The following is a 14,315-nucleotide window of genomic DNA, read 5'->3' as shown; positions in this document are numbered from 1 at the left end:
AGCGGTCCCTCTGCCTGCTGTGCCCTTCCTGTCTCACCCCCACCCCCAGGATTCCCTGGAAACCCTCAGTCCTCTTCCAAGACCAGGTTCCAGGCCTACCTTCCTAGACACCCCTCTCTGGACAGAACTGTGCCTATCTGCCTGTGCCACCAGGGAGGCCCAGTCAGCTGAGCTCAGCGACCATAACGCTTGTTCCAAAGCCCATTGCACTTGCCACCCCCACCTTCAAACCGGATCTGGTCCCCTTGCTCACAGGGTGCTCAACGGCCTTTACATCATGAACAGGTGAGCAAACGAGGAAGACTTAGACTGTCCTTAGGACGACTGCACGGGCGGTGGCAGGAAGACAAGACACAGATGTGCACACAGCCTGCGGCGGGCGCACTCCACGCGGCGCTCTGGGCACTCACGCCCGCTCAAACCCCGTCGCACGTGCTGCTGACCGCGTGCCTGCACGCGGCTCACTCCTCACTCGCCCCGTACACACTAACTCCCCGCGTCCGTGCCCCTCGCTGCCGCGCCCTCTGGAGCTCGGGGCTCTGCCCGTTCCCGGCCGCTGCTCACCTCCAGGTAGGGCAGGGGCGTGTCCAGGTTGGGCGGGTATTCCTGCAGAAGCCGCTCCTCGTCCAGGAACTTCCCGGCGCGGCCCCGGGAGGGCGGCTGGAAGAGCCCGTAGTTGAGCGCGTCCTGGAGGCTGTGATTGAGGGCGCAGAGCACGCGCTGCTTGGCGGCCCAAACGGGCGCGGCCGGGTCCAGGCGCAGGCACTTCTGTAGCGGAGCGCGGTCGTGAGCCGATCGGGCCTCCCGGCCAGCGCGGGGCACGGAGGCCCGGGGCGCCGCCCGAGTCCCGGCGCGGGAGCGGAGGCCGCGGACCCCCGCCTCCGCGCCCAGCTCGCTAGGCCTCGCCCCGGGGGCGGTGCTTCCCTGGGCCCCGCCCCCGCCCGGCTGCGGGGAGGGTCCGGGTGGAGGCGGCGGGGGAGGGGCGAGTGGCCGGGGCCGGGGTCTCCCGCGCACCGCTCGCGACGCGCGGGTAGGGGGCCGCGAGAGCGGGGCGAGGGTGACGCCAGGACCCGGGCGGCGAGGCTCACCGTCTGCTGCAGGTCTGGGATGCCGACGCGCACGATCACGGCGCTGGCCCCGGGGCCGTCCATCCCCGCGCCCGGGCCGGGGCCGCTAGCGGCCGGGAGCTGGGCGCCCCGGGGCTCCTCGCCGCGCCCCGGCCCCCCCCGGCCCCCCACCGGAGCCCCGTCGGCCGCGCTGCGCGGGAGGGGGCCGGGGGGAGCCGGGGCCGGGGCCGGCGCCGGGGACAGCGGCTCCGAGGGCTCCGCAGGGGCGGCGGCGGCGGCGGCGGCGGCGGCGCGGCTCAGCTGCATCGGCCCCGGCTCCGCTCGGCGCCTGCCTTCCCCGGGGGCGGGGGCGGCGGGGGGAGGGGGCCTGAGCCGGGAGGGAAGCGGGGGTGGCAGGGGGCTGAGCCGGAGGCGGGGGCCGGGACGCTCAGGGCCGGCGAGGGCGAAGGGGATTGTCTGGGGTCCCGGGGTGGGGAGGGAGGTCCGTGCTAAGGGCGAGGGCCTCGCTGCAGGGTGGGGACCCTGGGGGCTGTGCTGGGGGTGTGGGGACTCCTAGGCCTCGGTGTGGGGGGAGTGGCTGAGCAGCGAGGACCGCGCCGCCTTTCGGCTGCGGAAGAGCATCCGTGGACCACCGGGGAAGATGCGGCGAGGCGGGGGGTCTTGGAGCTGGGATGGGGGCCGCTTTGGGCACTGGGACCAGAGACAGGGAAGGAAGGGGAGAGAAAAACTGGAGAATTAATTTCCGGGGGTGGCAGCTTCTCCCCACTCTGCCGACCCCCTCTCCCCACCCTACTCAAGACCCGGGGATGACAGGGACCAACCCGGTCCCAGTCCTGGGGGTAGGACGGCAGGGACCTCAGAGCCCCGGGGTCTCTCCCACCACCGGAACCATTTAACCCTCCAACTTAACCCTTAGGACCTCGCCGAACTGTGTTCAGCGCGGCTCGCGGCTCCCGCATCCCTAGCCGAGTTTGGGGAGTTCGCTCTGGACTCTGAGGCCCGCCGCTCCTCCAGCCCCCTCCCCAGGTCCCCTGGTTCGCCTAGCTCCGACGCCTGTCACCCCCCCCCCCCCCGCCCCGGTCACCTTAGCGACAACAGGATGGGGCCGCGACCTAAGACGCAGGGCTTAGGGGAGGGGGCGCTACTAGTCTCCACCTGCACCCGGGAAGTGAATTTTAGTTTTACGCGTTGTCGTGGCAACGCGGGAGGGGGTGATGAGTAGGCGGAGGAGAGGGGAGCACAGTAAAGAAACTAGCTCAGGCACCACCGCCCCATTGGAGCGCGCCAGCTCCCCCCCCACCCCAATACTCGTCAGCCTCACAGAACTACCCCCGAGCTGGGAAACCCGAGCCCTCAAGGTTCTTAAAAGCAACGAGCAGCCCCTTCACGTTGAAATAGCCCTGATTTCCCGAGAAACAGCTTCTGACTCCCACAAAGCTCCCCCACCGTGCTGGACTCCTCCCCAGAGAACAGGCCCTGACCCCCATGGCCACTCCCCTTCTCACAAGACACACTTGCTAACCTTCACAGAACAACCCAGCCTGGGGACACCTTCTGGTCCTGGTAGAAAATACCCCAGCCTCACCCACCTTCTCCAAGAGCAGCCCTGGATCCCCTGAGCCTCCCAGGAATAAACTTGAATGAACCGCCCCCCCACACACAGACACACAGAAAACCTCCCTACCCTTTCCCAACATCCTGGAAGCATCCTACCCCCACACAGACCAGTTCTTGACACCCCGTTGGAGAACAGTCCCCACCCCAAAAAGCCCCACAGTACCCACCGCTCCGCCCCTGGAACAGCCTCTGGTCCCCCCAGAGCAAGACCCACTTCCCCAGGACCAGCCCTGACCCCTGAGGGAAACCGGGCTCTCTCCCTCCCCAGCCACCACCCCTCCAGGAAAAATCTCTGCCTCCTAGGAACTCCACTGACCCCACCGAGCGTGTGTCCAGCGCTGTCTGCAGTCTGCTGCTGCTTTCTTCCCAGGCCTGGGTGGACCCTCCCTGCCTAGGAGTATGACCCCAGGATGTTCAGGCTCTTCCCAAGGCCACTGGCCTGGCCTGAGTGGAGGAGCTGAGGGTCCCCAGAGGCTAGAGCGGATGGGAGGGATAGGGGAAGGGGGAGCAGGAAGGGGCTGCCGGAAGCCCACTTATCTGCAGGAAGCACCTTGGGAAGCATGTGGCCCAGCCCTGGAGAGAGGAAACGAGTGCTTCCCGGCCCCCCTGTCTCCACTGTCTTCCTGCCCCTGGTCTCCCCTCCCTGAGTCACCCAGAGCTGCCCCTCCCTGTGTCCCTCCCCCGCCCGCTGTGGCAGCTGTATGGCCATGGCCACATTCACCAGAGTTGCGATGAGACTGAAGAAGGAGGCTGCATCTCCCCACAACCAGCCTCAGAGCAGCCCCAGGCCTCCAGGCTCTCCCTGCAACCCAGCCCTTGACCTGGGTGGCCAGACACTCACCTGTCCACCGAGACGACCTCATGGGGACCCCTTCAGCCTCCCCAGGGGCCCATTGGACTTGATACACCCAGTACCATGAATGCCGCGCTTTCAGGAGAAAACCTCACATCTTAGAAGCAACCAACACATCCCTGGTCTCCAGGCTCAACTGGGCCTGCCGTGTCAGGGTCAGGTCCACAGAGCACCTGGCCCAAAGAATGGGCACATAATGAACAAATTCCAAGCTGGCACCACTCCCCAACCCACCGCCACCCTGGCAAACGGCAAAAATCCCAACCCCCAGAAGCACCTTTCCCACAGAATGTCCTCCTGGCCCTGAAGCCTGGTGGGTTGATGGAGCAGGAAGCCCAGGGACAGGCTATTTTGTTGAGAATAAAAGACCCCAGCCTCCTCAGCACCTCCCAGCCCAGCCCTGCCTCTCCGCCCTCCTATCTTAGTCCTTGAAGGCAAGGAGTCCCCAGACCCCATGGCCCTTCCATCAGGGCTAAGATTCCAGAAAGACTCATGGTTCTCCCAACCCCACTTCCTCCCAACACAGGTTCGGAAGCCCAGGGCCTATGGAAGCTCATGTGGGCAAAGCATCCGGAACGTGCCTGGCACAGGGTCAGACCTCTCCAGTGGAACACTGCCCACCACTCCGTGGCCCCCCAGGCCCCCAGCCACTGCAGAGGCCGTCTGTGCCCGCACCCTCAAGGTCCTAAGCAGCCCCGCCCCGCAGGCGGGCAGAGCAGAGCACCCCACCTGCGGCTTCCTGTTGGGCTTCCTGGTGAGGCTGCGTCCCCCTCCCTCACCACGCCCTCCTTTCACACTCCTGGGCTTCCTCACCCAAATCCCAGCTTTTCCCTCCCTCTCGCGGTCGCCTACAGAGGCCTGGCCCACAGCCCCCTCTTACTGCGAGCCCTGCAGGCCTGGCCTCACGCCCGGTTTCCATGACGGGGCTGGAGTGGGGGGCAGGGGGCGTCCTGCCGTCTGACCCTCCCCAGGGGCCTGTCTCCCCCCCTGTGCTATTCTTCTGCCCCGACTCTGGTCTTCCCTCCACAGCACCCTAGTGTCTGCCTGCCCTGAAATCACTTGTTGCTTATGGTCTAGGACCTGTCTTTCCCCCCAGGATGCGGGCTCCCCGTGGGGCGGGAGCTTTCCTGATTTGGTACACCCCTGTGTCCGAGGCCCTGGGCTTAGTCCGAGCTCAGTGGACATTTGCTGAACTTTCATCTTCAAACTGTTCACACCCAACTCTTTCTGTTCAGGGCAGAGCCTCTCCAAACTCAGAGCAGGTTGTAGGGGCAGAATGCCTGAGTATTCTGTCTGGACCTGGTGCGATGCTTCTGGTTAGGTTTCTGTTTTGTTTTGTTTGCTTCAAGTTATTTAACATCTGTCAGTATATTTAGGTCCAATTTCATCCTAAGTCTGATAAGTTTTATTTTTCTAGGAATACAAATCTTCTGCTGAAGAATCAACTTTTCATTCTGCTAATCTATTTCTATTTTGTTTTCTTCTGTTTCTTTCTTTCTACCGCTTTGATTGTTGTTAGGATCCTTCTTCTAATTTCTTCAGCTGGGTACCGAATTCAATTTTTAGTCTTTCTTTTCTCTGACAATGAGTGTTTAAGGTTATAAATTTCCAAGTTCCACTTTAGTTATGTCCATTAAGTCGGGTCTTAGTTTTGGCATGTGGGATCCAGTTCCCTGAAGGGATTGAACCCAGGCCCCTGCATTGGGAACTCGGAGTCTTGGCCAATGGACCACCAGGGAAGTCCTCCATTAAGTCTTAATAAGTAGTACTTTTAATTTCACCTTGTTGATTTTCTAATATCCATTGTATTGTTTGCTTTAGGGATTACTGAAAAGTATGCTACTTTAAGCTTTCAAATGTATAGTAGGTTTCTTTCTTTTTATTTATTTCTTTTTGAGGAAGGACTCGCCCTTAGCTACTGATTTCTTTTTTGTTGTGTTATGATCAGAGAAGATGATCTGCATAATACTGATCTTTGAGTATATTTGACTACAAATACAAATATAATTTATTTGTTAAAAAATAAAAAATAAATATAAAAAAATACAAATATAAATATATTTGAGTATATTTGAATAATACTGACTTTATAAAGACTTTCTGGTTGCCATGTATGTGGTTCAATAGGAATTGTTGGATGCAAGGAGGTATGTATGTGTGTGTGTGTTTGTGTGTGTGTATATACATATATCTCCATATATATCTCCAACAATATACACACACATAAAATCATACCTCCATTGTATCAAGTTTGTTAATTGTATTATTCAAATATTCTATGTCTTTTCTAATGTTCCCTTTGCCTGATTTATAAATTACTAAAAGAAGTGGGATAAAATTCCACTTTAGCAGCCTCTCCACGAAATTTTGGGATTTATATGTCTTTGCCATTTTGGGATTTATATGTCTTTTCAGGCTTTGCTTTTAATGCTAACAGATTTAGAATTATTATAGCTTTCTGATAAATTATTCCTTTTATCATTATATGGTACCTTATTTGTTCTTAATGATGCTTTTTGCCTTAATTTTTTTCAGTATTTAGCCGGCACAGCGCTGTGCTGTGAGTGTTGACCTCATGTATCTTTTCCCCTCATTCTCCTTTTATTCTTACTGCATTTTATACTCTTAGACGTGCTCCTGGTAAGTAGTGTGTGTGGCCATTTTTTAAATTAACTTCAATGGTGTTTTATGATGATTATTGATGTGTTTTACCTGATTTTTGCCTTCTTATTTTGTGTTGTCAGTATTTTTTTTGGTTTTTTGTCTATGCTGCTTTTTTCTCCCTTTGGGCTCTTCCTTTGATTGATCACGTTATCTTTATTCCTCTTTCCCTCAACTCCCTTTGTTTTTGGAGTTAAACATTCTTTCTATCATTTTCATAAATACACTTAGATTTGTAACATGTGGGATTAACAAAGCCCAAAGTAAAGGCTGTCCCCCTCCCCCTTTCCTGCACTAGAGGGGCTCAGCCTTAGCCTCAGGCCTTTGTCCACATCGTTCTAGCCTCCAGCGAGTCTGTTGTGGTTGCTCGTGGAGTCATATGCAACCCACTCTTTACTCACTTTCCTTCTGACTTGAATTTTCTTCTTCCTGAAAGTAGTGACAAAGTAGTGACTTTGAAATGTCTTATTTCACCCTTATTTTGAGTGATAATTTAGCCAGTGTAGAATGCTAAATTGACAAAATATTTTTTTCTCAATACTTCGAAGATTTTTTTCTGTGTGTGCTGTATTCTGGATAATTTTTCTACTTCTGGCTTCCATCTCACTGATTCTGTTTGAGTTTCATCTGTTATTAAGTCACTCAGTCGTGTCCGACTCTTTGCAACCCCGTGGACTATAGCCCACCAGGCTCCTGTGTCCATGGGATTCTCCAGGCAAGAATACTGGAGTGGGTTGCCATTTCCTTCTCCAGGGGATCTTTCCGACCCAGGGATCGAACCCAGGTCTCCCGCATTGCAGACAGATGCTTTAACCTCTGAGCCACCAGGGAAGCTCTCATCCATAGGTTTTATTCCCCCCACCCCATAGAGTTTTAAATTTCAGAGACCATAAATTTTATTTCTGTAAGCCGTACTCAGTACATTATCAAATCTGCTTGTTCCTTCTTTACATTGACTTTTTATTTAATGCAATTTTTTAAAGACAGAAGATTTCTTTTGTCTTTAGTTATTTTTAAAACATTTACTTTAAGGTTCTAGGCAGTAGCTCACATATGTGAAAGTTTCGGTGGTCTAACCTCATTTGTAGTATGTACCAACTCGCTCACTGCAGGGGGACTGTGGGTTCTTTCTGTGACAGTTTTGTGACTTGGGGTTATGAACTCAGCTGGGCCTGGGAAGCCTAGATGTGTCCCTCAGAGGAGTACAACTAACCCAGGAACTGTTTCATGTTAATTTCTTGGCTTGGTGGTCCTGGGGACTCCAAAGGGTAATATAATGAAGACTCCAAACCTGGGGGCCAACAGTGGGTACAACTTAACATGGAGACTTCTTCGCAGAGAGGTCACCACAGGCTTTATGAAAACTGCTTAAATAAGAGAGAAATATATAGTAATAATTATGAAATGGATTACTCCCCAGATTTTTGAGCACTACATGTCATCCCAAGTGTATGACGTGTATGAACTCATTCAGTCATCACTAAATCACTGAGCCAACCCGTTACTGTCCTCATGTAACAGATGAGGAAACAGAGCAAATTAGAAACAACTCACCTTGTCCGAAGTCGCATGTGGTGAGTCAGTGGAGAAACCAGGACTTGGAACACCACAGTGGGCATGTGACCCAACAGGGCCGATGAGAATCCTGTTCTGGAGGCTCAGGCTCGTAGCTGAGGGAAGAAACCCTTTCTCCACGCTTGGGACACATGGGAGAAATGAAGCTCGATAGACACTAGTGACCAAGATTGCAGGCTTGGGAAAAAGCAGCCCTGGGAGGAATATAGACACGGGAGACAAGGAAGGTTCTGAAGAGGCTTTGAATCTCCAAACTTAGTCCCTGAAATCTGCTTTTCTCTCTTTTGGCTCCGAGAGCCAAGGGTACCTGAAAGTCCACACAAAGGAGAGGGGAAAGGCCTCTCTAAAAGGGAACGTGACTGTAAGAGAGGTGGAAGGGCTGGCCTTGGGCTGAGCTGGCATCCCAGCTCAGCCACCAGATACCCTGGTGGCCTGGGAAAGCTTCCTGGCTTCACTCTGCCTCCCTGTGAGCTCTGGTGTGTTAGGGATAATGGTAGGACTTGATTCATTCCCTCCCTCATTCAGGCCACATGCCAGGCACCTGCTCTGGGGCTGACGAGGTGGCTCCAGCTCCCCCTGGGCCCTGGTGCAGGTTAGGAGAGCGCGTGGGTGTGACATGCTCACCATGTACCTGGTGCCTAGTGAACACATTCTAATATAACCATAAAGCTAGTTCTGTGAAGACCTCCAAGACCGTCTAGAACTAACACCAAAAAAAGAAGTCCTTTTCATCACAGGGCATGGGGATACAAAAGTAGGATGTCAAGAGATACCTGGATGGAAGAGGGCATGGCAACCCACTCCCGTATTCTTGCCTGGGAAATCCCATGGACAGAGGAGCCCGGCGGGCTTCAGTCCATGGGGTCACAAAAGAGCTGGATATGACTGAATGACTACATAACAACAACAGACACACACATATATATATATGTCTTTATGTATTATAACTGAATCAATCTGCTGTATACCTAAAACGTGAATTAATTATACTTGAATAAAATATAATTTTAAAAAGAAAAAAAGAGAGATACCTGGAATAACAGGCAAGTTTGGCCTTTGAGCACAAAATGAAACAGGGCAAAGGCCAACAGTTTTGCCAAGAGAATGCACAGGACAGAGCACGCTGGTCTGCCAGCAACACAAGAGAGGACTGTACACATGGACGTCACCAGATGTCAACACTGAAATCAGATTGTTCATATTCTTTGCAGCCAAAGATGGAGAAGCTCTGTACAGTCAGCATAAACAAGACCTGGAGCTGACCGTGGCTCAGGTCATGAACTCCTTATTGCGATTTCACATGCTAGCAAAGTAATACTCAAAATCCTTCAAGCTAGGCTTCAACAGTATGTGAATCGAGAACTTCCAGTATACACGCTGGATTTAGAGAAGGCAGAGGAACCAGAGATCAAATTGCCAACATCCATTGGATCATACAAAAAGCAAGAGAATTCCAGAAAAATATCAACTTCTGCTTCGTTGACTATGCTAAAGCCTTTGAGTGTGTAGATCACGACAAACTGGAAAATTCTGAAAGAGCTGGGAATACCAGACCACCTGACCTGCCTCCTGAGAAACCTATATGCAGATCAAGAAGCAACAGTTAGAACCGGACATGGAACAACAGACTGGTTCCAAACTGGGAAAGGAGTATGTCAAGGCTGTATATTGTCACCCTGCTTATTTAACTTCTATGTAGAGTACATCATGCGAAATGCCCGGCTGGATGAGCCACAAGCTGGCATCAAGATTGCCAGGAGAAATATCAATGACCTCAGATATGCAAACGATACCACCCTAATGGCAGAAAGCAAAGAGGAACTAAAGAGAAAAGGTGAAAGAGAAGAGTGAAAAAGCTAGTTTGATATTCAACAGTCAAAAAACTAAGATCATGGCATCCCTTTCCATCACTTCATGACAAATACGTGGGGAAAAAATGGAAACAGTGACAGATTTTATTTTGTTGGGCTCCAAAGTCATGTCAGATGGTGACTGTAGCCATGAAATTAAAGATGCTTGCTCCTTGGGAAAAAAAGCTATGACAAACCTAGACAGAGTATTAAAAAGTGGTGAAAGTGAAAGTATTAGTCACTCAGTCATGTCCAACTCTTTGCAACACCATGAACTATAGCCCGCCAGGCTTCTCTGTCCATGGACTTCTTCAAGCAAGAATACTCAAGTGGGCTGCCATTCCCTTCTCCAGGGGATCTTCCCCACCCATGGATCAAACCCGGGTCTCCTGCGTTGCAGGCAGATTCTTAACTGTCTGAACCGCTGGGGGAAGCCTTAAAAAAAAAAAAGTAGAGACATCACTTTGCTGACAAAGGTCCATATAGTCAGAGCTATGGTTTTTCCAGTGTACAGGTGTGAGAGTTGGACCGTAAAGAAGGCTGAGCACCAGAGAATAGATGTTTTCGAACTGTGGTGCTGGAGAAGAGAGTCCCTTGGACAGCAAGGAGATCAAATCAGTTAATCCTAAAAGAAATCAACCCTGAGTACTCACAGGAAGGACTGATGCTCAAGTTGAAGCTCCAATATTTCGGCCACCTAACGCGTAGAGCTGACACTGGAGAAGACCCTGATGCTGGGAAAGATTGAGGGCAGGAGGAGAAGGCGGAGTCAGAGGATGAGGGTTGGATGCATCATTGACTCAATGGACATGAGTTTGAGCAAACTCTGGGAGACAGTGAAGGACAGGGAAGCCTGGTGTGCTGCAGTCCATGGGGTCGCAAAGAGTCAGACACGACTGAGCGGCTGAACAACAACAACAGCATTTCCAAATGTTTTACAATAGAGGTGTTTTTGATTGTGTTGTTGGAAATCTGTTTTTTGTATTCAGTCACAGTAGTCAGCACATAGAAATGCTTAATGATGGGTAACTGAACAAAAGGACATCCTGCATTTAAAATGTTGATTACTCACAAACACACACACCAAAACATGCGGGTGAGGCACTAGGAATAAAGCAGTCACCAAACAGCCCCCCTTGGCCAACCATGTCCTCCCCCTCACTGGGAACTGTGGCGACGGGCTGTCTCTCACCCCGTGTTCTGACATCGCCCATGTCTCTCCAAGGGATCCCTCACACTATGGCCTCCCAGTTCCTCGACCTCTCATCTCACTAACTGTAAAAGTCAGGGTTTAGGTATAGAGCACGGACCCATGTACGACTGCTTTGAGCTGAAAGGGATTTGGTACATGGAGTTGGTGCCTGCAAAGTCATCGGAAGTCCTGAAAGAAGCATCTAGCCTGAGCTCCTAGAAATACACTCTCCCTCAGCAGCGCCACAGAACTAGTCCCCAGGGATTTACTTTTTGCCACATTCAGCAAACTGAGATGTCCGAAAGCTGATATCCCACCTGCTGACTCCAACAGACCACCCCTCTGAGTCTGAATTCCCAGCCCCTTTTGCATCTAGGTAGGGAGGGCCAAGTCAAGAGTTCTGGAATCGCGGCCACTCCTAGGCCTAATCAGTAAATACCTCCTTCTTATCCTGCCTGCTCTCTATTTAGCCTTCTGCATCCAGGATGATCTTAAATCCATGAGTCAAAAATGGCAGCAGTTCCTCAGCTACCAGGGAAGCCCCTACTTCCTCTTCTATGGGTCCCTAAATTTCCTACATGGAGCAGAGACTCACCCACCCCTATTTCTGCTTATGTTGCAAACTGGATTTTCTGTGACCAAGAAGCAAATATCTGTTGTGTTAAGTCACTGAGATTTGGGGGTTTTATCTGTTAAGGTAGCTAGTGTTTCCTCAACTGTTACAGGAGGGGAACCCCAGGAGCCTCGATTTGGGCCTACAACCTTGAGTCCTTGTCTAGATCAGCAGGTAGTATTGCATTGGCCTGCTGCTCAATACATGTATTAGAATGATATGCTTAAGAACCAGGGAAATTAATACAAAATAAATTCACATAATCACCGCATCCACGGTGAGATGGACTGTGGCCCCATACGCTTGTCTTGTGTGACCTCCAAAGCCCTCTCTGATCAGTGGACTATGGGGGCATCAGAATGTCTGGGAAGTGGTATTCACTCAGAATTAGTGGCCAGCAACCGCTGAGAACCTGACTGTCCCTTCCCCTAGAGCATGGCCATCCTGGCTGAAGGCCATACCTCCCTCCAGGGAGGCCAGGGAGAAGACTCAGTACCGCCTTGGGCGTTTCCACCAGGTCTTTCCCTCTGGCAGCTCCAGGCCGGTGAGTGACTCATGTCCAGGAATTGGATGTGGACCTGCATTGTGAGTCAAGTCTGGGCCACGTGCCCGAAACCTAGGGTCTTTCCACCACCAGCCCTGTGGCCACTGGTGCTACCCTCTGTGTTTGTCCCGGAGTATGACTCGATGGCCAGGGAGCCAAAAATCTCTGAGGCCATGCCATCCCGCCTGGCCCTGTGGCCCCTGCTGCCCTGCAGTAGCCAGCTCCCTGGAGTGTAAAGCGTACTGCTGCTCCCCCCTCGACTCCGGAGCGCAGCTCGCTGTCTCCAGACCCTCACGGAGGACAGCGCGGGGACACCTGACCAGGTCACGCACAGTACACTTCTTTCTCTCTGTCTATGGGTGCCTTTTTCTCTATTAAACCAAAGAGGTTTCCAGCAGCTTGGCTTCGTTCACTTGGGCTGCTGTGAACCCTGGTTTTAAAAACCAGAGCACACTCAGCATCATCCGAGGCCCTGGATCTGAATCCAGAACCTGCTCCCTGTTAGATCTGACTGATCTTTTGCCTCCAATATCCTGGGGTTAGGAATAATGGTTGTTGAGGCCAAAGAGGAGGGAGCAGACCCAAGGAGGGAAGTGGAGGCCTGCACTCAGGGCCCTTGGCATCCTGGATCCCTGACATCAGCCATTCCCAGGAATCACCACAGAATACCTTCATATGGGCCAAGTGCTGCACCAGCCCCCGGCAGGCCCAGGAAATGGAGGCCCCTCCCTTGTTCCAGGTGTAGAAAGACCAGACCGGCACCGCTCACAAGGCCCCTCTCTTAACTGTGGGTGTTAGTTCCAAATTAACAACGTCCAGAGCCACTTCCCGCACCCTGGCAGGCTGCCTCCCACTGGGGCTCTGTCCCAAACTGACCCTCCTGCCGGCTCCCACAGCAATGCCAAGAAAGGCCCACAATCGCGGAAAGACTCGGATGCCCACAGAGCTCAGCTTTGAACAAACATAGATGGAGGCACACGCGTCCTCTCCCCACCCAGAGGTCAGGGCTGCCTGCCGTGGGCACACGCCTGAGCAACCTCCAGAGTCTGCAGGGGAAAGTGCCAGCCATTTGCATAACATTACAGCAGCAGGCCGGCTCTCCCGAAGAATAAGGGTAGTTCCCAGCTTGCAGCAGAAAGGGAAGAAAGAGCCTTTGGCTTATTCCTTTTAAACTCCAATTCACAGCGCCAACCAGCTGTGATAGTTCCAATTACAGGTTCAAAGATTTCTGGGCCATGGAAAAACTTTCTGTCCTGGCCACCCACCCCATACTGCTCCCACGCACAGGCACAGAACCCATACTGGAGTGTGACACCAAAGGGATGGTTCACAGGAGCCCCTTCCATTCCCAATGAGGCCAGCAGAAGCCTGGAGCCCAGCCCCGTCTCAGGGAGATCCCTGCCCTCAAATTTTGCTCCTTAGTACTGCCTCTAGTCTTAGCTTTCATCTTTCACCAGGAAAATGCCAGCTCCACAGCTGGGCTTCAGTGGAAGCTGTGTCTTGGCCCCACCCCAGTGACCAGAGGCCTTACAAGGACCCTGTCCATGCTCCCGCTGGCACCAGGGACAGGAACTATGAGAAACCCTCTGCAACAGCAGCCCACATCCTGCTGGTCCTGAGGTCCGACCCTGTTGGGGAGCCTGAGGTCAGAGAGCTGCCCCGGGGAGGGTTCCAGGGAAAAAATGTCCTACCGGAGCTGCTGTGGGGAGGCACTCTCCCGGAGGCACTGACCTTGGGGTGTTTAGTTACACTGCGTAAGATACCCGCCTAACCGCCTCGTGGGGCGCTCTCTTACTTTGAAACAGCTAAACAATCTGGGGACCAAAACCGTGAAGTCACTCATACAAGGCTGTCCAGTGATGGGCCAGGACCGGCATCTCTGTGGATGAGCCCTTCCCATTGGTGTGACCCGGATGCAGAGAAGACACCGCCCTCCAGATGCCCCACCACCCCCCTGCCCGACACACACACACACACACACACACACACACACACACACACACACACATCACAAATACACCACACCCCCACCACACACACCACACACACACACACACACGCCCCATCACACCTGCACCACACACACACACACACCACACACACATCACAAATACACCACACACACACAAACCCACCCACCACACACACCACACACACAGACACACATACGGCCCACCACACCCCCACCACACCCACATACACACAAACGGAGGGGGAAAGGCTGGAAAGAATTTTTGATCTGTTTCAATAAAACACCAAACATAGCGTTGAAGGAAAAGCCAGCAGCCCGCGGACTCCACGGTTTCCGTTCCGATTTGCTCATTCCATACTCTCCAGGCTCAG

General features: G+C 53.0%; 1 protein-coding gene and 1 long non-coding RNA gene across 5 annotated transcripts in view; one reads left to right on the top strand and one right to left on the bottom strand.

Annotated features, from left to right (window-relative positions):
• SHANK3 (SH3 and multiple ankyrin repeat domains 3) overlaps positions 1-3,156 on the bottom strand; it is a 50,896-nt gene extending 47,740 nt beyond the window's left edge. For all 4 annotated transcript variants that reach the window (XM_070790707.1, XM_070790709.1, XM_070790710.1 and 1 more), the window contains exons 1-3: positions 3,001-3,156; positions 1,089-1,757; positions 565-768 (exon numbers count right to left, since the gene is read on the bottom strand). In XM_070790707.1, the coding sequence (XP_070646808.1) occupies positions 565-768; positions 1,089-1,373 (489 nt within the window). In that variant the 5' untranslated portion in view covers positions 1,374-1,757; positions 3,001-3,156. The remainder of the gene's footprint in view (positions 1-564; positions 769-1,088; positions 1,758-3,000) is intronic.
• Positions 986-14,250, top strand: LOC139183318 (uncharacterized). The gene is made up of 5 exons (XR_011566919.1): positions 986-1,100; positions 4,064-4,291; positions 11,861-11,972; positions 13,430-13,617; positions 13,778-14,250. It is a non-coding gene; the product is annotated as an uncharacterized lncRNA (long non-coding RNA).
• Positions 14,251-14,315: the final 65 nt, after the last annotated feature.

The sequence above is a fragment of the Bos indicus genome, chromosome 5 (assembly GCF_029378745.1).
Source record: "Bos indicus isolate NIAB-ARS_2022 breed Sahiwal x Tharparkar chromosome 5, NIAB-ARS_B.indTharparkar_mat_pri_1.0, whole genome shotgun sequence".
Lineage (NCBI taxonomy): Eukaryota > Metazoa > Chordata > Mammalia > Artiodactyla > Bovidae > Bos > Bos indicus.
Note: the sequence above shows the minus strand (reverse complement) of the source record. Positions and strands in the feature narration are given on the sequence as shown.